At 43.1% G+C, this 26,142-nt stretch overlaps 2 protein-coding genes across 35 annotated transcripts in view; one reads left to right on the top strand and one right to left on the bottom strand.

Moving 5' to 3' along the window:
- Window positions 1–18,102, top strand: part of PLAGL1 (PLAG1 like zinc finger 1) — a 120,513-nt gene extending 102,411 nt beyond the window's left edge. For 31 of the 34 annotated variants that reach the window (XM_054491522.2, XM_063666700.1, XM_054491514.2 and 28 more), the window contains 2 exons: window positions 10,032–10,507; window positions 15,743–18,102. In XM_054491522.2, coding sequence (XP_054347497.1) covers window positions 10,356–10,507; window positions 15,743–16,982 — 1,392 coding nt within the window. In that variant the 5' untranslated portion in view covers window positions 10,032–10,355 and the 3' untranslated portion in view covers window positions 16,983–18,102. The remainder of the gene's footprint in view (window positions 1–10,031; window positions 10,508–15,742) is intronic. The other 3 variants (XM_063666715.1, XM_063666713.1, XM_063666714.1) reach the window with 1 other exon arrangement.
- A 1,965-nt stretch (window positions 18,103–20,067) lies between these two features.
- ZC2HC1B (zinc finger C2HC-type containing 1B) overlaps window positions 20,068–26,142 on the bottom strand; it is a 73,777-nt gene continuing 67,702 nt past the window's right edge. Inside the window, exons 7-8 of the mRNA XM_054491533.2 lie at window positions 20,628–20,712; window positions 20,068–20,269 (exon numbers count right to left, since the gene is read on the bottom strand). Coding sequence (XP_054347508.2) covers window positions 20,642–20,712 — 71 coding nt within the window. The 3' untranslated portion in view covers window positions 20,068–20,269; window positions 20,628–20,641. The remainder of the gene's footprint in view (window positions 20,270–20,627; window positions 20,713–26,142) is intronic.

Raw genomic sequence — 26,142 nt, 5'->3', positions numbered from 1 at the left:
AATAGTTTATTAAATAGTATTCTGACTCCTACTGAAATACAATATTGTCACTAAATATTTTGATTTATTGACAAGAAATTGAAATTAATCCCAACAGGGCCAACATATCTACTAGGACCTGAGAGAGGCACTAGCAGTTCTAGTTAGGGGTGGGAGTTGGGGTGGGGTGGGGGAGCGTCTTGCTTGTATCTTCTGTTTACAGTGCGCCTGACATTAGAAGACTAGGAGTGCTAGCCAGGAAGATCCTGGAATGTGTCTGCCCAGTATTCAGTGGCGAGTCCATGGGCTGCGAACAGGTGGGGGGTGGCTAACACAGCAGGCCTTGTCTGTCTCAGGAGCTGAAGGGGGCCAGCCAAAGCAGGGTGGACAGTATGATTGCAAGGCAAGCAGGGGAGGAAGAGCCACTTGAGACATTGCTCTCAGTTGCTGGGGAGGAGCCGCGAACAGGCAGCGGTGGGAAATTGAGGCTTATTGTGAGCAAGGTGCCGGCCTCCGGGGCGACGGGGAGCGCAGAGCAGCACATGAAAGCTGCCTGCGGATGAGCTGGGGGATGGACCACACATGTGGATTGCAAGGACAGCTACTCAGAGAGTTCACATTCCTCCCCCATTGAACTGGGTATGATTGTAATGGTTTGTTAAACAAACAAAGGACCTAAAGCTGTGAATGGGAGAGAAAAAAGACTTAAGGTGAAAAGGAGAAGAGGCCCTGCTTGCTAGTGTTCCACTCTTTTTAAGCTTTCTCCCCCATTTCCTTAACATTCCTTTCCCCTTTCAGAAAAGCCAGTGTTGTCGCTTGGAAAACTTGCCATGTCTCTTCAGTGCCATTTTCTTTTAAAATGGAAACCCGATGAAATGTTAATCAGTTTAAAAAGAAAAAATCAAGAATCAGGATAATCTTAAAGGACCAGTGATAAATATTTTTATTTCTCAAATTAACTATTCCTGGATGAACAATTTGCTTTGCATCCTTTGAATTTATTGGACATGACATGGAAAGGCAAAGAGAAAATTCTCAAGCTTCTTGAAATAATTGTGTCTAATAAAATACAGCCTGTGTCCCGAGAGGCAGACAGGCATGCTTCTGGAGGAAGTAGAGTGAGCTTTGGAACAGGTGCAGCAGCTTCATTTTTCTCACATAACCATGCATGTACACAGTTTACTATAAGTTCTGGATATTTCTACATCGAGCTTGAAAAAAATACTGCACGTTACTTTAAAACTGCCCATCAAATTTGTGTCTAGGGTAATCCGATTTGGTCTTGGGTTCATCTCATGTAAAAAGAACCAGTTAGCATTTCAGAACAGTACCTTTCAATCTGCTGTTCTCTCCAGGTAACTGAGTTACCCATGGGGGAGGGATAAGTGATTATATGTAATTTTTTCCTCTCTGCAATTCATCTGTAGATGGGACATCCTCACTTTCACTGGCTCCCAGTTCCCTGTAGGATAAACCCAGTGTTCCCTGCCAGGTGCACTATCCCTGTTATTGGTTTTCTGACACAGGCCCCTCTCCTGCCTATCCCAGCCAGCCTGCACCGCGTGTTCCACAATGCCCTATGCTGCTTCATGACTCCGAGCTCTTCTCTGTTCTCCCCTCTGCCTCTGCAATATGCCTCCTCCATTTGTCAACCGGGTATCCTCCTAGACTCAGCCTAAGTAGTCATTATCAAACTTTAGAAAGTACAGATATTCAAAAAATAGAAAATGAGGTCATCTATAAATCCACTGTCAAGATACCCTGCTGCCGTGTAGTTATCTGTACTTCAAGGCCTTTTTCTGTTTATTTAGTGATATGTTATTTTAGGATCAAACAGTCCACCCAAGTCTTGAGCATCCTTTCTAGATCTCAGATCCTTCAAGGTCATTCCGGTGATTTTAACTCACAAACCGGGCATCCCATGGTCAATGTAACTAATATGCTTTTCACATTTCTCTTCTCAATGTGAGCCTATATCCTCACACACTTCCTGAGAAAGAAACAGGCTTTTCTTTCCCTTGAATGGTAACCTTATTGGAAAAATAATAGGTCCTGCTGCTAATTAGAGTTCTGGTTCCTCCATGTCCTACACTTAGAGTCCCAGGAAAAGAGATCACCGCCATCAGCTATAGAAGCAGACCCTAAAAGGGCCTAAAGGTGAGACTCAAGGTTTCTAGGAAGTGAGGAGGGGGATGTATTTTCAGCTATCATAAAGGAATGATCCCCATTCCTGACTGTAACAATTAGAAAATCTTCCCCTAATACCAAAGGCTCTTGTCTGGATTTCGGGAGTTGCTCTCCACCCCTCACCCCCCACCAGGCTCCTGAGAGTCTTCATTCATAAATAGTCCTCTTCAAACAAGGCAGTCCCATCTCAGCTTGAGAACCAGGCCTGGACTTAACCCTTGCCTTTCTCAATGCACACATCTATTTTACTTACTTGTAGACATTTGTCTATTTTTTTGTGAATGTTTCTATTTAAAAATACAATGCGTATGGTGGGGAGAGGTGAGGAGGTATGTCAAAGATCCAAGAGTCTGCAACAATATTTCTTTTCCTCCTTTCCCCCTGGTGGGTACTATACTGGATGACCCATCTGGAAGAAGGCCTTTGGCCCTTTCGTGGGGATCCTGGCTGTCCCAGCCCCTTGCTTCCGTGCTGTGTGGATGAGGAAGGCCAGTGGTGGAAGTGGCCCCAGACCTGTGAGAGATGAAGCACTTCTGTGGTGACAGATCCCAGCTCCCTTCTCATCAGAGTCATCCCTTCCCCCTTGGTAGTTCAGCATCTCTCAGTCCTCTGTGGCTCTCCAAGGCTCACATTCATGGGCTCTTGCCTTTTCCATTGCTTCTCTGGACTTCTTCCTGTTTCAGTTGAGAATGTTTTATTGGCATCCTCTACCTCTACCACCTCACTCCATCTCCATGTAGACGCAGTCAGGGGCTAGCCTTGACTCAATAGGTTAGATATCTTCAATCTGCTAAATAAATTATAGCAAAGAAAAACTCCCATCTTTAAAAAGCCTACCTTCTTCTAGTAGATGAGGTAACCAAAAGATTCTTGTTTTGGGATTGTTTGTTTATTAGGATCTTGTTTGTACTATTACCATCTAGAAGTTATTTAGCAACATCTTATCAAGTTTTTGAACTCAGACTTAATTCTCATTTTGCTCATTTTTATCACCATAGGCCTGTCAGTGGACCATCTTATCCAAGAGGAGCTGGGGGGATTTTGAGGCAGAAGGCTGCTTCTGTCTTTGGAGCTCTGAGAATTCCATGCCCCCACAAGCCTGGTTCCATCCAGGCTACAGTGCAGAGTAGATGGCCTAAGGGAGTCTCAGTCTAGCTGCAGCCTGCCATAAAGAAAACAAATTCCTCCTTACCCCCAGGGCTAGCCCACTTGACCAAACCACTCTGGGAGGGAAACATTGGTGATCAAGGTTGAACACGTGAGTCACTGACAGGATTTGAGGCCACTCATGGAAAGCTCAGAGTAACTTATAAAGTCGCCTGTATAAGTTAGGTTCAGAAAGGCATCCGCTTCCCTAGAAGAGCTCCTCAGCCACTCCACGCTGTATGTCTCCTTTGCTGGCCCGAATGCCCGTGAGGCACCATTAAGCTCAGCGTGTCTAAAAATGAACTCCTAATGCTTATTTTTTGCTGAGTTTTTCTTCTGGGATGCAGAAGAAAACCTCTCTCTGCCACCACCATTCCCTCTTTCCCCTAACCTCAGTCCTAATCCGGTTATTTTGTTTACAGAGTGTCACTGGAACCTGCCCCCTCTCCTTGCGCAGGCCTGTGTTCTCTCTTCTGAGATCTGGCAGAAGCCTCAATGATCTCATTATCCAGCCCACCACCCTCCAGCATGTCTTATACGTCCCTGCCAGAGTTACCATCAAAAAGTGAAATCTGGTGGCAAGTCCACTGCTTCTGATGGGTCCCCATTGCCCAGCTCCCTGGTGGTGAGCACCTGGGTCATCCTTTCCTTGGTAGTCAGTTTTTTCCTTGGTAGTTTGGTTTTGTCAGTCTTCTGTGGCCCTTTGAGGCTCACATTCACAGGCTGAGGCTTTTCCCACTGCCTCTTCCCATTCCTCATAGCATTTTATTGGCATTCTCTCCCTATTTCTACCTCTTCTCTTCCCACCCTCCTCACTGCACCTCCACATAAATTCAAGAGTTTGTGGCTGGACTTGATTAAATAGATCAATCTGCTAAAAACAATTTACGACAAAAAAGCCCACCTTCCCCTTGTAGAATGGACCCTTCACGATTCTCCGTCTCTCTAGCCTGTTTTCTCCTTTGCCCACATCTGCACCTGTATTCCAGTCTTACTGAACCACTTATTCTCCAAGTGGTTGGATTCATTCCCTTGGCCTGAAATAGACCACCTCCCTCTTGAACACGTTGTGAACTTGTAGGCTAGCTTCAACTTTTACTTCTCCATGACACCTTTCTTGATCTCCCAAGCAAGAGATGGTCACTGCCTAGACAACCCTGTGTCAGGATACTCCCCCACTTTCATACAGTCTCCATAGTGAGCACTTGTGCTAGGGGAAGGAAGGGCAGGCACCCCCACTGCAGGCATCAGGAGAGGTCAGGAGGGCTCAGTGCTTCACTAACAGACTTTCACCTGCTGCTTTCATACCTGTTTCCATCCTCACTTCCAGCAGTACCTACTGTACCAAATTGCGGAGATGTATGATAGATGCTGCAGGGTATAGCAGGTTGTTTTGTTGCCTCTTACCGCTGGCTTAAACTTTAGCTTTCTTAGGATGGCCAAGTCGATCATTGCTTGTTTACCTGCTTTTCAGCTTCTGAAATTTGGTGTTTTCTCCCTTTTATATTAGGCTGTGTTTTAGAAAAATCCCACTATTACTGTTTTAGTAGAATTTTCGGAGAGACTGGAGCTACATGCTTTTATTCAGTTGGCCATCTTTAACCAGATATTACACTATTTGTAAACAGAACACACCCTGTCCCTTTTCAGATGTTCTGGCTAGGATGTGGATTTGATGTTCCAAAGCTGTAGCATAATCATCTGGACAGCTTTCTCAGTTTTCTCCCTGAATATTAGAGTAATAATTCACTTTGTCTTTCTTGTTTATCTTAAGCCTCATTTCTTGGAAAGTAAGAGCTTAGTCACTGGGTTAACAAAATTCAGTCTCTCAAGGTGACAGCTGAAAAGAATCTATAGGCAACAAACCTGATGGCTCAGCAGGTGGCTCTCTCAGAGCAGAATAGAAGGGCAGGTAGTGCTTCCTACAATGAGGATAAACTAGAGTGAAAGCTCTTCAAACATATTAAGGTGGAGATCTCTACTGGGCCATTGAGTAAACACCTGACCGTGTGGAGGAGGAACTCTTGCCTCTGCCTGGGAGTGACAGAGAAAAGTAGCAGTTTGCCAGGTAGACAAGGGTTCCCAGGACATTCCAGGAGGGAGAAAGCCAGAAGCGTGAGAGAAAATAGCACTTTAAGGAAACAGCAAGTGGATTGATCTTTGGCCTTGCCTTCCGGCCATGATGGGAGTGAGGTCTGCAGCCATGGCAGCCATGACTACCTGGAGGTTCTGGATATCATCTTTCTCCTGATGACATTTCTAATAGCTTTTTAAATTTTGATAGAGACTGCTACCAAAGTCCTTCAAAGAACTGATATTGAGAAAAACACCCGTGTTGGAAGACCAAAAGTGGAAATTCAGTTTCCTCTCAGAAATGGGCCTTGCATTGATTGTGTCACTGAGGACAATGCAAATAGATGCCAGAAGTCACAGTTTATTTTAAGAATGTTGTAAAGCAGTTGTGCCCCATTAGATGATGTGTTACGTAGCATTGGGGAAGTCCTGGAACTACAGTTGTGTTCTGACTCCCCCCTCCACCCTCGTATACCCCTGTCCCCTGGGAACACGGTCTTTCCTGGCTGTTACCATATATATATGTTCTTCTTCCCGTCTGATCCTCTCTCATCCCCAAAATAATCAACATGAGCAGAACGAAGCAGATGGCACAAGCCTTCTTTGGCATACTGGCAGATCTGTATCACTCACTCAGTATTTTTAGAATCAAGGGGACTGAAAATTATGTCCTGAGATGTTTTGGGGTAAGACTTACTATCTTTCCAGGGTGACAGGTGTTGAAATAGCACCGTATTTAAGACTCAAATGCAATCTCTATGTCAAGTCACAGAACAGAATGACTCTCATCAGGACCATTGCTCTGTCAGTTCTGTTAGGATTGTTGGTGGTCTGCCAGATAATAGAAAGTTGTCATAAGTTGTCTTAAGGATGTGGCCAGAAAGTGCATTGGGTTTCAACCAAAGATTGGACTCATCAGTAAACAGCCTTCGAACCGATCAAGTGCATGGTGATGAGAGATGTTGTATATATCCACACAGTTTTTTGTTGTTGTTGTTGTTGTTGTTTTTTAACAGCTAAGCTTTGACCCTCAGCCACAAAGAGTTTATAGTCTGTTGGGGTAGACAGTCTTGTTTTTACAGAAGTTTATTATTATATCATGAAAACAAATATTTGTATTCTAAGGCCCATATTGAAGAAATATAGTTATGGTGATTAACAATTATGAATTTGAGTTCATTAAGGACTCTCTGAAGAAATTAAAGAATGTTCACTATCATATAACTAACAGTTCTGAGGACCAACTTTGCGATTAGTATTAGGCTAGGTATATTAAACACACAGACCTGGAACTCAAGATAAAGCCTTGGGAAAAGATATTCATGAAATAAGCATAAAAATGAGAGACTTTGTGTTTTGGTCTTTGAGGGAAACTTGAAGTTGGAGGAAATGTGCCTCACCTTTAAACCACGGCCATGTCTAATGCTCGGATTGTCCCATTCATCTTTGAGGGCTCAGGGGAAATGTAGGCATGGGTGCTGTCCGTGAGTGCTGGCCTTTTGAATCTAGGGAAGAAGTGGCTGGAAAGAGATTTGGAAAACCTCATTCAGTGCCAAAGGGAAAGTTTTTCAATTGAATAAGCTTTATTTTTTTCTTTGTACTCCTAGTGTGTTTGGTAAGCAATGAGTCAAGGTTTACATCTCCTGAGAAAGATTGCAGGCATTTTACTTGCCACCTCTTGTGTCCTTTCTGCACGTGTGTTGTCCACACTGCCACTTCTTTCCAGTATAATTGATATGGTGTAGTATCCATAGGGAGAGAATGTGTCTCTTTCCTGTTACATCCGTAGCTAAATGGTTGGAACATGAGCTGTACATTGACACATGGTTCTATAGTACTTTTAATTCCAGTGTTTCATAAATACTGCCTATTTGTAGGGTGTTTATTTAGATTACAGTGTGCTTTCAGATCCATTTTGTCTCAGTCGATTGTCCCAGCAGCCTGTTTACATACATCAGGTAACTATCACAAATGAGGAAACTGAAACTCAGCACACAGATACATGGGTGAGCTGGAATTTGAACTGGGGAATCTTTCCACTGGATTCACAGAACAAGTGGCTGGATTTATAGCTTCAGGGTAAACACCTGAGGCTGGATCAGTAGCACAGTTGTGTCCAAGGAAAGCACAGCCTTGCCTTCCTCTCCTTTGATGGGAATACCAAGAGTCTGCGTGTGCCATCCAGTATAGCAGCCACTGGCACTATGTGGCAATTTAAATTAAAGTTAAATAAAGTAAAAATTTCGGTTTCTCAGAGGCACATTTTGAGTGCTCAGTAGCCATCACATCTGTAACATTTCCATCGTTGCAGAAAGTTCTGTTGGACATACCAGTCATCTCATAAAGCAAGAATTGGGGAGAATCAGCTTATTGAGATAAGTTGAGAAAAGTGTATATGCAGGGTGTTAAGTAGGTGAGAGAAATACAAAACCTTCCCCAACAAACCAGCTCCTTCTCTGAAGGGGCAAGTGGGACGAGTGCTGTTTTGAGTTCAGCTATAAAGGGAAAGAGAAAAAGATGCATTTTCAAACTTCATACTCTGTGTGTGTTAGTCTTTTTTTAAATAAACCTAGAAAGAACACACAGCAATTCTAAGTGAATGAGTGTGTTTTATAGCTGGGCCGGTATTATGGCCAAACTTAGGCTGGATGAGAAGTAGAACAGATCGTGATACCTAGCAGAGCAAACTCGGCAGGCGGAATAGAATTCCTAGAAGGAGTTATTTTGTTTGTGACCAGGGCTGCTGAGGATTCCTCAAGATAGGGCCTCAGGCATGAATTAGAATACTGGAAGGGAACCAGGGGTTGGGGGAAAGGGGTTTGGGCAGAGCCAGGACAGGTAATCAGTTAAAGTCACACATAATTGCAGAGGTTGTGTGTGCTGCTAGAATCAAAGCCGTCAGTAAGAAGGTGTGGTGCCAAGGTGCTGGCCGAGGAGGGCTGTGTGTCCCCTGGTTTGGATTAGTGCTGACCAAAAGTGCCCAAGTCAGCTTTCAAGTTTCCAAGTGGGTGAGGCAGGATGGCGAGGGGATATTTGCTTGGTACTGTGAACTCTGTCCAGACACTGAAAACATTTGCAACAGAAGATGAGGAACTCTACGAGTTACCTGGAATTTTTGCTGGTTAGAAAAGGAATATGTGTTTGGTTATGTCTGTGTGCTACATAATGCTATATTTAAACATGCTTCAACTGTTATTACAATAAAGTTTCATCTAGTTAGACTCATACTTTCTGATCTGAAAGTAACCAAAAAGGTAAGTAAAAATTAACTTTTAGCAATAAAGAGCAACTCTAGAGACATGGCAATAAATGACTGCAAGGAGCAGGGAGGGCTTTAAAGACTCACTGCAATTGGTCAGTTTACCATGAAGTGCCCTGCTTACTGGCTAAGTTCAGCAAATGCTGGCCTGTGGACAAAAGCTACTCAAGTGTACTTCACCTAAGCATACAGTACTCTTAATTTTTTTAAGTATTGGCACTTGAAAGGTGAGCATTTACCCACCTGAGAATCTCTCTCTAGAATAGCACAGGGTGGTAGTGATCCAGGGCTTTACCCTGGCAGGTAGTGGCAGGTAGAGGCCGATTTGAAACCTGCTGTCAGAGTCCAGGGATGAAATGTGGGGGGCTGGTCCAGGTCCTGAGAGTGAAGCTAGGAGGAGACATCTCCAAGTGTAAATTTCTGGAACACAGTTTCTCAGCTCGGGCGGAAAGCCACCCTAGTAAGTGGAGTATTGTTCATGATGCAGCCTCAGACACTTCAGGTTCCTCCAATGATGGCCAATTGGTAGAAAAAGAAGAACCTGGTTTTTGATGACTCTGGCCGAGTCAGAAGGATGATAATGATTTGGGTTTGAGACAAGTTGGGTTTGAGGAGGCAGTAGGCCCATCTCCTGGAAGTGGCTTACCAGCAGGTAGCTGGATGGGCCTTCCTGGGTAGGGCCAGGGAATGAAGAAAGGTCCATAAACAAAAGAGGAAGAGATTAGTAGAACTTACTAGAGGATGGTGCCTACAAATCTGAATGTGGCCCGAGCTGGTTCCTGAGCTATCAGCTTTGTGCCACCACATCAGTGCAACTAGACTAGATTAGCTTTACGCACATTCTGTTTATATCAGCCCTTCTGCAGAGTAATCTTACAAACAAATTAACTTAGGTGTATACAAATTATTTCTTATCCTCTGGAAGTTTAAACAGGTGTGATAAGCAACTAATGTTATGCCAACAATGAATGATGAGGAAGAGCCCATGGTTTGAATAAGCGTCGGTGATTTTTGTTTATGGACCAGTAAAAACACTTGAACACACTGAAGGAGGTTTCTGTTGTTGTTGTTGTTGTTGTTGTTTTTCTCTATGGTCAACTGAGCTTCACACTGACGTGAAATAGATAATACTGGATCCGTGGAAAGAACTGTCCTTGTCAGAGGGAAAGTGTGCTCCACTGGCCATCAGTGCTTGACTCCTCACCCTCTGAGAAGCCACAAGTGTAGATTTATATGCAGATGGCCCTCTCACATGGAGAACTGTGTTCCAGGAACACCATTTAAAGGAATGTGTTGATTGTGGGTAGTTGATTCTGAAGCAGTCAGGGAGGAAAAGCATTGTTTTCAAATGGCTAATGCAAGAAAACTGTTCCTCTTCTCTCCACAGCCAATCCGGGGGACCCAGGACATGCCCCAGCTATAGTGATGCAGATTACCTTTCTGCTCCTGAATCGCACCTGTGCCTCAGACTTTCTCCCCTCAGCTTGAGACTGCATGTAAACTGGGATGTGTGAAAGCAGGAAGCAAAGCTAGTGACAGCTGAGAGGTCCATGTCTGGGTAGAACCAGGCCCACGATGCCGCCTCTCCCGTGGTCTGGAGTTCAGCTGCAGGGACTCTGCTGATGTGCCCAGCACCATCGTTCTGTTTGTGCTTAAATGGCACAGCATTTGGTCAGCACATCTGAAAAGGAAGGTGTGAGAAGCAAAGCCCATGGCCACGTTCCCCTGCCAGTTATGTGGCAAGACGTTCCTCACCCTGGAGAAGTTCACGATTCACAATTATTCCCACTCCAGGGAGCGGCCGTACAAGTGTGTGCAGCCTGACTGTGGCAAAGCCTTTGTTTCCAGATATAAATTGATGAGGTGAGAGGCTTTAGCAAAGGTATGCACTTTTAGAAGTACGTTTAAATGGCTTTTCTAGCCCTCAGACCACACGATGCAAAGGGAAAGGGACACAGGATATGGATGCATTTTAGCCTTTGAGGGATTCTTTAAATCTGCATCCAGTGATTCCTGTGGTTTTATGTAACAGTCTTGTTGTGCAGTGTCAGTTAATTCAACAGAGATTTTGTATGCACCTACAATATACCAGGCCTCTCCCCATGGCTGGAGAAATAAGAAAAGACAATTAAAATGCAACCTCACTGCTTTGACAGAGCTATACAGGTGGTAGAAGTTGTTCTTCACTGCCTGAGGAAACCTGGGATGGCTTCTCAGATGGGGACAATCTTAAAGCTGTGACACAATGAAAGAGGAGGAGGCAGAGAGGAGGTTCTGGGAAAGCCATAAGTCTTGGCCTTAAAGCACCCATGTACAGAGGGTACTATCCGATGAGGAGCAGATGAGGCTAAAAGTGCAGGCAGGAAGGAAGCCATGTATAGCAGGCCTTACCTCTGTCTGAGAGGGTTTGTCTCGTTCAGGTGTATAAGTAGTGAAGAAATATGATTTGTTCAGTATCCTAGAAAGAGGACTCAGATAATAATTTGAAGAAGTGGCAGGAAGGCTGATTTGAAACCTGTGTTTGGAACACAGTTTCTCAACTTGGGTGGAAAGCCACCCTAGTAAGTGGAGTTCAGGTGGGTATGCAGATGAGGAGCATGTGCATTTAATCAGTTTTAAAGGCATCCATGACACACCAAAGGATAAAAACCACTGGTTTAGCAGATGAGTCTTTTTTAAAAATCACATTTAATCTAAGTTATTTATTGAATGCCTGTTAGGTACCTACATCCATGAGGGAAATGAATACATTAGATATAGTTTCTGCTGCCAGTGGATCTTTTTAATATCACAGGAAAGACTCCATGTACATGCAGTGGCTGTGCTGCACAGTACTGGGACTGGTAATGAGCATGGTGTGTGTTGTGTCTGTGCACACTCAGAGCCACACACATAGCATGCCCACTCACACATGCTGCTTTTGATACTTGGTTAAGGGAAATGCACCATTTGCCCTTAATTTCATGAAATAAACTTTGAAGTTTCAACTTTGACTGTTCACATACAAACGCCTGGAGAGAGCCAGGCTTTAGCAAGTGAGATTTTCCATCTAACTGGTATTACCATAGACCACATTATGAAATCTTGGAGTGACCCTGGAGGAAGGCACTTGAAAGAATTGAAAAGATGGAAATTATGCTCTTGGCCCTTAAGAATACCACTGTTATACGTAATGTAATGTAATAAGTTGGTTTTAAAAATTAGCCTGCAAATGCTTACATATTTTAAAATTCAAATGTCTTCTGTACATGGGCCTCCCTCTAGCTGTCACGAGTAGAAGTACTGAGTGCCGATCACGTGCATGATTTTGTTGCAGAGGCTCCCTGTTTTGCATGAAGCTTCTTGCGTGTGCGTAGGGTAAGCGTCCTTACCCAAACATGAGAGCAGCACTGGCTGCAGCTGAGTCACAGTGAGGACACTAAAACTGTGGATAAAGACTGAGACACATAGAAGAGATCGATGTTTAGAAAAGAAGAATTAGTGGAGTGGAACTATTGGGATTACAGTTGACCCTTGAACAACATGAGTTTGAGCTGCGCGGGTCCGCTTATACACAAATATTTTTCAACCAAATGCAGATTGAAAGTACAGTATTTGCAGGGTGTGAAACCTGTGTATACTGAAGGCTGACTTTTCATACACACGCGGTCCACAGGGTGGACTGCAGGACCTGAGTATATGTGTATTTGGGTATGACAGGGGTAGAATCAGTACCCCGCATGTTCCGAGAAATAATTTACTATGGTAAACTGCGCTGAAAAAGAAGTCTTAAGTCATGTTTAGAAGGTAGTTGTTCTGAGCAAGGAAAATGGTTTGTTCAGTTAAGGGTGTAAAGAGAGGCAAAAAGGGAAGCTGTCAGTGTACTTTATGCAAGAACTGCCTTCCCTGCCTCAGCCCCCAGCATTTCTTGCCTCTCGCCTCTCTTGCCTGAAGCAGTGATATAATAAAGGACTGGAAGAGTGTGAGATGGCAGGATGCTTTCGGTTTTGCTTTTAAAAAAAAAGATGATGCCTGTAATCCCAGCACTTTGGGAGGCCGAGGTGGGTGGATCATGAGGTCAACAGATCGAGATCATCCTGGCCAACATGGTGAAACCCCGTCTCTACTAAAAATACAAAAAATTAGCTGGGCGTGGTAGTACACGCCTGTAATCCCAGCTACTCGGGAGGCTGAGGTAGGAGGATCGCTTGAACCCGAGAGGCAGAGGTTGCAGTGAGCTGACATCAAGCCACTGCACTCCAGCCTGGTGACAGGGTGGGACTGCATCTCAAAAAAAGGATGATGAGGCAACAGAGGTTGAAGGAAAAAATAACTGACTTGCTTAACCAGAAAACAGAATGTGGGTCCTAGTACAGCATATAATGAAACCAGTTAGAGACAGCAACAGGCAAGAAAAGATGATTTGGCAAGGTTGGAGGTCCTAATGTGAGCAATCAACCTCTAAGTAATTCTAAGATCACTGACATGATCCAGATGATACCCAAAGATGGTGGCATTGGGTACTGACTCTAGGACATACTAAAGCTGTTTTCATGGGTTATAAAGTAAGATGAAAAACTGAGGGAAAGAAACAAGTTGTTGAAGTAATTTCAGCTATAGGATGAGAATGTTCTAGATCAGGATTGTTGCATAAGTAAGTAAGGGATAAATTAAAAGGGAAAGAAGTAGATGACAGGCAAGGGAAAGAGTCAAGAAATTCAGAAGTGTGGGAGCTAATGAAGTTTGGAAGGCAGTGGTCTTGCTCAAGTACTACTGGGGTGTCAGACTGCACCCCACTTACAGGTAGTACAGGTGTAGGACAGGAAAGAGTGGGTAGGAAATAACCAGGTGCAGTCGTTAACCTGGTATTGATCTACCCATGGGTGATAAATGAAATCAAATCAGATGAAAATCCTCTATAATGAAAGAAAAGAGAGAGGCACAAACTGACCCGAGAGCTATGGGGTCCCGTTCACCAGTACTGGGCCAAAAAAAAAAAAAAAAAAGGGTTTAAATACCGAGTGTGTAAGCCAGCCCCCCCTTCATATTTATTCCTGCGATATATATATACATATGGATATCTTGCAGAACAACATGGCTATTTGCCCTCTAACATGCTCTAAAAACCCTTTCTCCAACCTGTGCATTTATTTAGATAGACCTAGAACATGGAAACACCAGCACAATCTGATTTCTCAGATGCCCATCGTATTGGTTCCTGTCCCTGCCTTATGGTACCCACCACGTTATCATTTATGTGCAAACAAGCTGTGGTGTACTGGAGGGAAGGGATGCACACAGCAGGCTTTTTTTTTTTTTTTTTTTTTTTTTTTTGTGACAGAGGAGGGAGGTATGAGGTTGTACTTTATTTTTAAGAAAATGACAGTTCGATTCAGATTAGCTTTATATTTTTTGAACTGGCTTCCAGTTGGCCTCTAGGTGGGGGCCTCCACTCAACAGCTGCTATTGTAGACCCCTCACCAGTTCTGGCTCCACAAAAGGGGCAGGAATAAACAGTATAGGGCAGATGTTGGCTGAAAGGTGTAATTAGGTATACTTTTGACTTAAACATACTGTCTTAAAGAGATCCTATCTCTTTTATGGAATGAGTTGTTAGAAAATCTTCTGTATCTAATGTGAAAGCTCACAGGGTACAACTGCACTTAAATTGTCAGTTAGGACAAGCTTTAACCTCTCATGACAAAACCCCTAAAGAAGGTATCTGCCCTGAGGGATATGAAGCTACAAGTTGTAATGAAGGATTCTGTTTTATAGGAGATGCTAACATATAGTGCTCTGCGTTTTAGTTATTAAAATGAACCTTTTTAAAGCTTAAGGATGACAAACTCAGGGTTTCCTTATACCACTGCGTTTTTAAAAGCCAGTGTTGAGTTTAGATGTTAGCAATTCAGTGGAACTATGAAAGAGATGGAATTGTGATGGCTTTCCATAACTAATTTTTGCTTCACAAATATAAAATAGCTATTTTGAAATTCCAAATTGACTAGTCGGACTACAGCTTGTCCCTGAAGCCATTGTTGAAGACAAACTTACAACTCTTATTAGAAGTAGCAGCTTCATATTTAAAGAAGAAAGTAAGTCTTTTTGAATTTTGCCAATGAAATTACCAGTGACCTTTAAGAAGTAAGTCGAAGGTGGCTTAGAGGGAAAATTTGAAGTAACGGAGACAGGCAGCAGAATCAGAGATAAGAGCTGATAGGCAAGCACTGAATGAAGGAAATCAAGACAGTGGTGAGATCTCACGGCGTGCAGAGGCTGAGGCTGAAAGCAAGGCAGTGGGCTGATGTTGAGGGTCCTATTAGACACTTTTCTGAGGTTAAGGATGGACTTTTTAAGAGGCTCCTAAGAGTTACATGTCCATGGCCTGAACTTTTTGTCTCAAACAACAGAAACATAGGAACTAGGAACAATAACCTAAAACTGGGGCTTTGTGTGGTTCTGGGTAGCAGGCAAATTGAGTCACTTGAGTTTCCAGAGTACAAAAGACCCCTTTAACCCCTTCCTGAAAAAGATTTTTCATGGTCATGTATTTTTAAATACTTGCATACTTTGTTCAGAAATCTGTATACATTAAAAAAACATGTTATCTTTAAGAACATTCTGGCCAGGCACGGTGACTCTTGTCTGTAATCCCAACACTTTGGGAGGCCAAGGCGGGAGGATCACTTGAGCCCAGGAGTTTGAGACCAGCATGGGTATAGTGAGACCTTGTCTCTCCAAAAAAAAAAAAATTAGCCAGGCCTGGTGGTGTGTGCCTGTAGTTCAGCTGTTTGAGAGGCTAAGGTGGGAAGATTGCTTGAGCCCAAGATGTTGAGGCTGCAGTGAGCCATGATCGTGCCACTGCACTCCAGCCTGGCCAAAAGAGTGAGATCCTGTCTCAAAAAACGTTTTATAGGTGTGAAAAATGTATTATGGCTTTAGTATTGCTTGCTTTTTTACTTATAAAAGTTTATATATTTGGAAAATATAGGAAAGAATTTTGAAGATTATACCAAGACCCAGAGAAAACTATTAACATTTTGATATAATATTGTTTCTATACCTTTCTTCAGCTCTTAAAACAACTCTCTATTGCAAAATTTCTCCTTCTGCTCCTAGGCATATGGCTACCCATTCTCCCCAGAAATCTCACCAGTGTGCTCACTGTGAGAAGACGTTCAACCGGAAAGACCACCTGAAAAACCACCTCCAGACCCACGACCCCAACAAAATGGCCTTTGGGTGTGAGGAGTGTGGGAAGAAGTACAACACCATGCTGGGCTATAAGAGGCACCTGGCCCTCCATGCGGCCAGCAGTGGGGACCTCACCTGTGGGGTCTGTGCCCTGGAGCTAGGGAGCACCGAGGTGCTACTGGACCACCTCAAAGCCCATGCGGAAGAGAAGCCCCCTAGCGGAACCAAGGAAAAGAAGCACCAGTGCGACCACTGTGAAAGATGCTTCTACACCCGGAAGGATGTGCGACGCCACCTGGTGGTCCACACAGGATGCAAGGACTTCCTGTGCCAGTTCTGTGCCCAGAGATTTGGGCGCAAGGATCACCTCACCCGGCATACCAAGAAGACCCACTCACAGGAGCTGATGAAAGAGAGCTTGCAGACCGGAGACCTTCTGAGCACCTTCCACACCATCTCGCCTTCGTTCCAACTGAAGGCTGCTGCCTTGCCTCCTTTCCCTTTAGGAGCTTCTGCCCAGAACGGGCTCGCAAGTAGCTTGCCAGCTGAGGTCCATAGTCTCACCCTCAGTCCCCCAGAACAAGCCGCCCAGCCTATGCAGCCGCTGCCAGAGTCCCTGTCCTCCCTCCACCCCTCGGTATCCCCTGGCTCTCCTCCGCCACCCCTTCCCTGTCACAAGTACAACACCACTTCTACCTCATACTCCCCACTTGCAAGCCTGCCCCTCAAAGCAGATACTAAAGGTTTTTGCAATATCAGTTTGTTTGAGGACTTGCCTCTGCAAGAGCCTCAGTCACCTCAAAAGCTCAACCCAGGTTTTGATCTGGCTAAGGGAAATGCTGGTAAAGTAAACCTGCCCAAGGAGCTGCCTGCAGATGCTGTGAACCTAACAATACCTGCCTCTCTGGACCTGTCCCCCCTGTTGGGCTTCTGGCAGCTGCCCCCTCCTGCTACCCAAAATACCTTTGGGAATAGCACTCTTGCCCTGGGGCCTGGGGAATCTCTGCCCCACAGGTTAAGCTGTCTGGGGCAGCAGCAGCAAGAACCCCCACTTGCCATGGGCACTGTGAGCCTGGGCCAGCTCCCCCTGCCCCCCATCCCTCATGTGTTCTCAGCTGGCACTGGCTCTGCCATCCTGCCTCATTTCCATCATGCATTCAGATAATTGATTTTTAAAGTGTATTTTTCATATTCTGGAAGATGTTTTAAGAAGCATTTTAAATGTCAGTTACAATATGAGAAAGATTTGGAAAACGAGACTGGGACTATGGCTTATTCAGTGATGACTGGCTTGAGATAAGAGAATTCTCAAACTGCATGTATTGTGCCAATCTGTCCTGAGTGTTCATGCTTTGTACCAAATTTAATGAACGCGTGTTCTGTAATCAAACTGCAAATATTGTCATAACCAACATCCAAAATGACGGCTGCTATATATAAGTGTTTGTCATATGGAATTTAATCGTAAGCCATGATCATAATGTTAACTAAATAACTTTATGTGGCACTGCCTAGTAAGGGAACTATGGGAAGGTTTGGATTTCTCCAAATCTGGGAGAATTTTCAAAATAAGAAAATAACCTTTATATGATATATTATGACTAGGCTGTGTATTTCTTTTCAGGGATTTTTCTACCTTCAGGGTTGGATGTAGTTTAGTTACTATTACCATAGCCAACCTGTAGTTTTACATATACATTTTCTTGTGGAGCAATAGAGTTCTCCATTTTACAGAAGCATTTTAAATGTAGTTTGAATATTTTCCACAAGATGCTGCAATGTGAGTTATCACTTCATTTATCTTAAAGACTAAACTGGTTGTCAGTTACATCTGACAGAAAAAAAAAAAAATCACTGTGTAACCAGGTTAAGTGGTAAAATAATCCAGGCGTCAGTCAAAGGCATTTTGCTGACTTTAATATTGATTATATTTTTAACAGGAATTTAAGAAACTATTACTGGAATTAAAAATATATATCTATTAAACAAGAATTTTCTTTGCTCTGTCTAGCTTAAACTACTACTCAAGCTGCTTAAGTTCTTAAGTATTGTTTTTAATCACCAATAAATAAGTGCATTTGTAATTCATCAGTCATTATTAGCTTTTATTAAAAGAAGATTATGTTTTACAATGTAACTATAATCTCTTGAATTTGGTATCTTATTAATGAGTTTTAAAAATGTAAAACCTAACCTTTTTTAAAGCTCCATTGTCTTATGTTTTTAGAGGCTTTCTTTTCCATAAACATATATCTTACATATAATAAACTTTTCAAATCTTGCAATTTGGCTTGATTAATTTTTCATACAGCTCCACCTGTGTCAGCATGAACTACATGCACTCAGATCAAGACAGAAAACACTTCCGGCTCCACCTGGCTCCCTCATGCCCCCTCCTGGTCATTACTTCCCCCACAGAAACTACTGTTTTGACCGCTACTGGGCATCGATTAGAAACTTCACTTTTTTTGAGTAAAATAATTATGACTTAAGATGGAAGCTTATATGCTTCCATTAAATTCACAGCGCTAAGATCTTATTTCTAAAAATACAATATTTTAAATCATTCTATAATGTGACATAATTTATTTCTAATGTATGGATCAGAATACTATCCACCAGAGTTTAGTCTAACCTGGGCTACCATGACCCACTTTTACAACGGTGTTTACCATTAATTTCTAGCCAAATTAGAAATGTACTTATTTCTTATTGGGTTTTTCTCAACGTATTATGCCCCTTAAATCTGACAGGCCCATTTCTGTTTGTTTTACCGCTAAATAGGGTGGGGGTAGGTAGAGAAAGGGAAGACGAGTTTGTCTGTCTATCCAAGAAGTCTATTGGTCAAATGTGAGAAAACCTGACCCACTCACACTCCTTAACAATGATGCTGATGACCACTTAAGGGGCAAACAGCTACCCAGGATTGGAACTGAGAAGGAAGTTTAATCTATGAGACCCAGCTGCCAGACAGACCTGGGTCTTTAAACTACAATGAAACCTGCCGGGAGGAAATGAGACAAAGTGATGTAAGTTATTCCGTTAGTAGGATCCACTGCTTGGGGATGTTTAAGTCAGTTCCCATATCCCCTCTTTGTTCTCAGAGGGAAAGCAATCTCTCAGAGCAAAAGGGGAAAGAGGAGTAGCTCATCTCAGCTAAAACCTCCTGACATCCATTTATAGAAGTTTCCACAGATACTTTTACATGGCTTACTACTGTCTCCTGTGAGTTCCACAACACATACTTGATTTTCCTGAACACAGAACATAACATTTGGAGTTTGGTCCCCAAAATACAGATCATAAGAATTTCAGATATTCTGCATTACAAGTCGGGGTAGGCTGGGATTCTCCTACTTAAATTTGGACAGAAAGAAATGGTTTAATTGTTCTAATTAAAATTTTACGAGGTTAAGAAAAAGTTCTTGGATTTAAAATTATGAATTAAGTATAACTGACTCTACAAAAAGAGGTCTATTGACCCTTAAGATTGCAAAGAGGCTGGGCACAGTGGCTTATGCCAGTAATCCCAGCACTTTGGGAGACCAAGGCAGGCAGATGGCTTGAGCTCAAGAGTTCAAGACTAGCCTGGCCAATAGCGAAACCCCATCTCCACAAAAAATATAAAAAATTAGCCGGTTGTGGTGGCGCAAGCCTGTGGTCCCAGCTACCTGGGAGGCTGAGGTGGGAGGTACTGCTTGAGCCAAGATCGCACCACTGCAGCCTGGGTGACAGAGTGAGATCCTGTGTCCCCCCAAAAAAAAAAAAAAAAAAAAGACTGCGAAGAGAAGAGAGAGTCACTTCTCAACAGAGCTCTGCATAAATCAGTGCTAAAGAAATGATTAGATAGCTTCTGATTTGGCCATGATAAATAAATGGCTTGAGGCCACTGAGAACATTCTTCCCACAGGATGGAAGATTTTGGTAATCTTTTCTCTTCCACTTCAGTGTTTCCTCCCAGATATGGTCTGTGTGACTGGTATGTGTAAGACACTTCTACACAGTATATACATAAACATTTAAAATAAGTATAATAGCTATAATTTAATACTTACTAGATGCCAATATCAAAACTGAGATTTCACAGCTAGTATATAAAATGAAGCCAGTTAAAGATTTTCCTAGTAAGTAAATAATGTTAGTATTCCAATTACTAGTCTACTAAAAAGGTTCTAATATCAAAGCAACATTGTCTTAAAAAACCCATCAAATGTCCAATTAAACTTCAAGTGAATTTGAATCATGTATTATACAGGTTGATGTGTTTAATGCTTTTGTTTTGAAAACTTTAAAGGGAGTAAATAAAAATTTGAAGCTAGTTTTACTTGTTCTAAGTGATGCTTCAAGAAGAATCAAGGGTGTATAAACCGACATCACATCTACCGTTCCTTCCCCTTAGGTGGCATTCTCAGGTACGCAACCATCCAGGCTAATGGGTTTCAGGGAGGCAGTCTGAAAGCAGAAAGAAGAGGCATTTACTTTAGACTTTTAATTATTTTACAAACAATTCACACTTTCGGGGAACTATTCTTTGTGAGGGTAAGGTACTCAGAAAAAGGGACAAGGCAGTAACCTTTCAGGTCAAAAGTGAGGGATCATTCCCCTTTCCTATTAAGTCATGAATCAAAAACTGAATATCCTCTTTAAACTGTATGTTTAACAAAAGAGTCAGTTTCAAGGGCATACATTTTGTTAACCCAACTTGGAGTTTGTCCAAATGTCTCTTCAGTTTGCCTACTATGCATCCATTCTCTTAAAAGTCAATAACTGGTCAGCAACAGCTGGATTAGAGGTGATTTTTTTTTCTTACCTGGCTTCTAGGAGTTAATCTTTTTTAGAAGATTTGCTAAATCCTTGTCTGAGTTTTGCTCCAGAAGCAGGGTCCATAGCTAATCCTTTGCAAACATAAACAGATTTGTTATTATGTCAAAGCAGAACATTACCAAGAAAAAAAAGACATGATTGTGAAATCCCCACATGGGTTCAAAAGTTTCTATTCTTCCTTTTTTTTTTGGTGGGAGGTGGGGGAGTGTTGTGGGGAGGGCAATGAGGGTGGGGTAGCTATAGACAAATAACCAAATAAAGAAAACAGGGGCCACCTCAGGTGCCTTCTTTCCTTTACCCCTAACCTCTGTTTATTCATGGACTTTGGACTGCACCTCAGGTGACCCACCCTTTATACACCAGGACTTTCGACATCCCCTCCGCTATTGCCCCAGCTTTCAAAATGGACCCTGATATTTTGGATCTTCAAATTCTTTGCCAGCTCTCACATGAGAAGACTTTGCTAAGCCTTATGGAAGCATAAGCTGCCTTCCCTGCTTGGGGTTATCTACGTGACAATGGATTCATTCCACAAACAGTACTCTTTTCCCTTGAGCCCAGCAGCGTTGTTAGGTATGGAGATACACAAGTTTATGGATATGGGCACACCACACCATGGCTTAGTTTTGACCACATTGTTGGGGACAGGATTCTCAGAGGTTCTTTTTTTGTTAAAAAATAAAAAAGGAACAAGTCCCCTCTGTCCTAAGAAGCCTCCTTTCTACTCAGTGTTTTATGAAGGAGCAATAACAAGGAAATTGTGAATAAAACTCTCAAAGGACATAGGAATAGAAAGAGCTTTCACTGTTAGTTTTACTGAAACATAAACTGGTTTTACTTCTGCCAAAGAATCCACAACTGACACTTTGATGCTCAACAGATTTGCTACACAACTAAATTAGGTAAAGAATGGAATGCTAGTGCAGGTAAAATGCTTAACTTGATAAAAATCCACTAGCTCCAGGAGTAAAGTAGAGCCCATACCAGCAAAGCTGTACAAATGCAATCCACTACTAAATATACAAAGCAATGTAGGTCTAGATCCCAGAACTACATGCTCATAGCGACGTTAGTCTCTGTACGAAGATCTCAGAGAAGCAGCTTCTTGGCAGTACCTTCCAGTATATCCATCACTCATATAACAAAAGCCTCCAGAAAACAGCCACCAGTACATATTTGCTGACTAGGCTATACACTCATTTCCCATCTGAACATTAGAATCTTTTAGGAATGCAAGAAGAGCCACATCTTTTTCTAAAATAATTTCCAAATATGTATCAATAGCCTTAATATTTGTATTTTTGGACCAATTTTTCCCAAAGCATACAAAGCTCTGCTCCTTCCTATTAAATAGCTTGTCCATGTTACTTAACCTCTCTGTGCTTTCCTTATCTGTAAAATAGAGATATGAATAGTACTTCGACCTCCTCATGCTATTGTGAGAATTAAATGAGTTCATACGCCAGTTGCTTAACTGGCATGATAACTTCACTTAATACCAGGTGCTCTTTTGTATTAGAAGTTTTCCTGTGCATGCTATATCTTCTCATAAGACTCTGGGATCAATAAGGCTGTTGACTTGTACACACATGTATCTCCTCTGGTATGAATTTTAAAACTGTTATATGTGGGAGGTACAAGGTACTAAATGCTTATTTTACTCAACAGAGTTGAAGGATGAAAGCCCGAGTTTTAGGAAGCTAACTGCTATCTAGACAAAACACAACAACTAGATTTATAATATATGATACCATAAGTAGATATTACTTAAAAAAGAAGACAGGCACAGTGGCTCACACCTGTAATGCCAACACTTTGAGAGGCCAAGGCAGAAGGATTGCTTGAGCCTAGGAGTTCAAGACCAGTCTGGGAAATATAATACCTCACCTCTACAAATAAAAAAATTTATCTGGGTATGGTGGTGCATGCCTGTCATCCCATATACTCAGGAGGCTGAGGTGAGAGGGTCACTTGTACCCAGGAAGTCAAGGCTGTAGTGAGCTATGATCAAATGATCAAGCTACTGCACTACAGCCTGGGCAACAGAGAGACCCTGTCTCAAAAAAAAAAAAAAAAAAAAAAGCATGACACCAAGTGGCCTAAACTACTGATTGTCAGTCTGAATATATTAATAGCAATAACAAAAAACCCAACAACAATTTTTAAAGACCTTTATTTTTATGGGAATAGCATTGTACAATGAAAAGAAAAAAAAAAGACCCTTATGAGCTGCCCTGACCCCTGCCACAGAAACCCATGCAAACCCTCATTGGACCTGAGGACAGGGCCACCTACCCTGCTGGCACCAACAGACATTGACTGGGAGCCTGGAGATTGAGCAGCCCTGACCATCACAGCCTGTGCTTGTGCCCACCATTGGGAGGCTGATGACAGGCTTGACCCATGTGATGTCATGCCCACCGGTGCTTCTGTGCATTGTTGGGGCCTGGGGATCAACTCACCCTGCCTGTGGTCAGCTTCTACCCACTCCTACCAGGTGCCTGAGGGTGAATCTGCTCAGCCTATTGATACCTGCATATATCATCCATGGACTTGGAGATTGACCCACCCTGCCCACCACCACCAGCATCTGCAGTGTCCACATACTCCTCCTAGGGAACTAAGGATGGGGCCACCCAGCTCACTACTGCCACCACTAGTACCCTATGGATGCTGCCTAGGAGCCAGAGGGTTGGTCTACCACCATCAATGTTATTGCCAGCCCCATGCATGCCACCCAGGAACCTGAAGAGCCACCCATTGCCACTGTTGGCACCAGAGCAAGCCATCTGGAGGTCCAAAGATTGGTCTGCCTGGACCTGCTAACACCAGTGCCCATGTATGCCACCTGGGGGCCCAAAGACAGGCAGGCTCAGTCTACTGCTGCCACCACTGAGGCCTAAAGACCAGCCCACTTGGTGTCCCCATCCCCAGCAAAGCCTCACCACAGCTTCCAATAACAACTGCAGTTTAAGTCACTAAGGAATTCATAGACACCACTGATAGTAATTACAGCCAAAAAATCATGGAGACGAAATTACTGCATGCTCCCAGTATCAAAGCTAAAGTGCCCTACCCAACTAACACCATAGATACATATGTAGGAAGAAGTCTTTCCCTATGAAAGCCAATTCAAAAATTGGAAGAAATGACTGTTACACCAGATGCATAGATATTGGCATAAGAACACAAGAAACATAAAAATGCAAGAAAATGTGACACCTCCAAAGGAATACAATTCTCCAGCAACAGATTGCAACAAAAAAATTGATGAAATGCCAGAAAAGGAATTCAAAATCATAATATTAAAAAAGCTTATTGAAAGAGAGGGAAGATGGCAGATAGGGGACAGGGCTGACATGCAGCTCCCACTTGGACGGACAGAACAGTGTGTGGACACTCACTCTGTGGACGTTTGCTCCAGGAACAACTGCAGGAGCATACCAGAAAAACAAAAGAAATCGCAGATCCTTTGAAAGAAGCGGCAGGCTATTGCAAATTCTGCAAGACAGGTGAAAATTTGTAAGTTCCCAAAGTCTGAGAGGGGAAACATCTGCTTCCAAGCACACGTCCCCACTGAGGAACCTGAAAATCCAGATTATGGGAGAAGAATTTAGCCTTACCTAGAGCTGAAATGGATTTGCTGTGAAATGTGAAAATATAAGCAGCAGTGGGACAAGCCTTGTAGGCAGTCCCATTCTCCAGCTGAAGCCCAGGGAAGCCATCCCTGACTCTATCTCACAAGGGCCCTCGGGGAAGGCAACTGGCAGAATTTGAGAGGGGTCACAGGGTGAAAGAAGCTTCCAGCTGAACTTTGTAATAATTTTGACTGGGTGCAAACCCTCTTGAGAATAATCTGGGGGCAAACAGGAACTGTTGCAGAAAGCACAGTGGAGATGAGGCTGACAGTGTGGCAGATTGGCAAAGGTGTGGCCTGAAAGCAGTGCTTGCTTCCTCAGCAGGGAAGCTTAGAGCCTGGGACTAGATCTGAGTCCCAGGCTGCAGGCTGCCTAGAGATAAACTCGGCACTGTTAGCAGGGCATGCTGGGAGTGAGACTGGCCTTGCCAACTGTGTGGGAGCTGGGTGAGGCCTGTTGCTACCAGCTTTCCCCCACTTCCCTGGTGACAGAGGCAGCCATAATTCCCCCTGGAACATAACTCCATTGGCCCAAGAACCATCCCCTGATCTCCCCACAGTGGCCACAGCAACCCCCACCCAAGGAGAGTCTGAGCTCAAACCTACCTAATCCTGCCTGCACCTGATGGTATTTCTCTACCCGGTCCAATAGTGAATCACAAAAGACATAAACTCTTGGGAGCTTTATGATCCCATCCATCACCTGAGAAGCCTGAATACTTGTCCTGGCCAAATCAGAGCAAGCTTATATCCCCCTTTACTATTGCAGCTGGCACACTCTCAAAAGCACCACCTCCTGGCTCAAGGTCAACCAACTCAGAACATTATAGCAACTCATAACAGAACAACCCTGCTCTAATGAAGGAAAAAACAACAGCTAATTCCACTGCCTGCAACATCCTGGCTAACCAGTGGTCCTGAGTCTGTCCACATGACAACTTCACTGCTAGCATAACCAGCATTCAAGAAAGACAACACAGTAAACATATTTACAACCAAGGACTCTCACAGAGTCTACCTGACTCCCCTGCCACCTCCATCAGAACAGGTGCTGGTATCCAGGGCTGGTGGACCTGAAGACAAATTGCATCACAGGACTCTGCAGACATTCCCCAGAACCAGCTAATAGCCTGGTAGCCCTGCTGGGTGGCTAGACCTAGAAGAGCAATAACAATCACCACAATCTGGCTCCTAGGGAAACAGGGAGGGTACCACATCAAGGGATCACCCTGTGGGACAAAAGAATCTGAACAGCTGCCCTTGAGTTCCAGATTTTTCCGCTGAAATAGTGTATCCAAATGAGAAAAAATCAGAAAAGTAATTCTGGCAATATGACAAAACAAGGTTCTATAACTCCCCCAAAAGACCACACCAGCTCCCCAGCAATGGATCCAAACCAAGAAGAAATCTCTGAACTGCCAGATAAAGAATTCAGAAGGCTGATTATTAAGCTACTCAAGGAGATACCAGAGAAAGGTAAAAGACAACTTAAATAAATTTCAAAAACAATACAGGATATAGAGGAAAAGTGCTTCAGAGAAAAAGATATCATAAAGAAAAAACAATCACAACTTCTGGAAATGAAAGACACACTTAGAGAAATACAAAATGCCCTGGGAAGTTTCCACAATAGAATCAAACAAGTAGAAGAAAGAACTTTAGAGCTTAAAGAAAAGGCTTTCAAAGTAACCCAATGAGACAAAGACAGAGAAAAAACATTTCTTTTAAATGATCAAAGCCTCCAAGAAGTTTGAGATTATATTAAACAACCAAACCTAAAATAATTGGTGTTCCTGAGGAAGAAGAGAAATCTACAAGTTTGGAAGACACATTTGTGACGATAATTGAGGAAAACTTCCCTGAG

Source organism: Pongo pygmaeus, chromosome 5, assembly GCF_028885625.2.
Source record: "Pongo pygmaeus isolate AG05252 chromosome 5, NHGRI_mPonPyg2-v2.0_pri, whole genome shotgun sequence".
NCBI classification, from domain to species: domain Eukaryota; kingdom Metazoa; phylum Chordata; class Mammalia; order Primates; family Hominidae; genus Pongo; species Pongo pygmaeus.
Note: the sequence above shows the minus strand (reverse complement) of the source record. Positions and strands in the feature narration are given on the sequence as shown.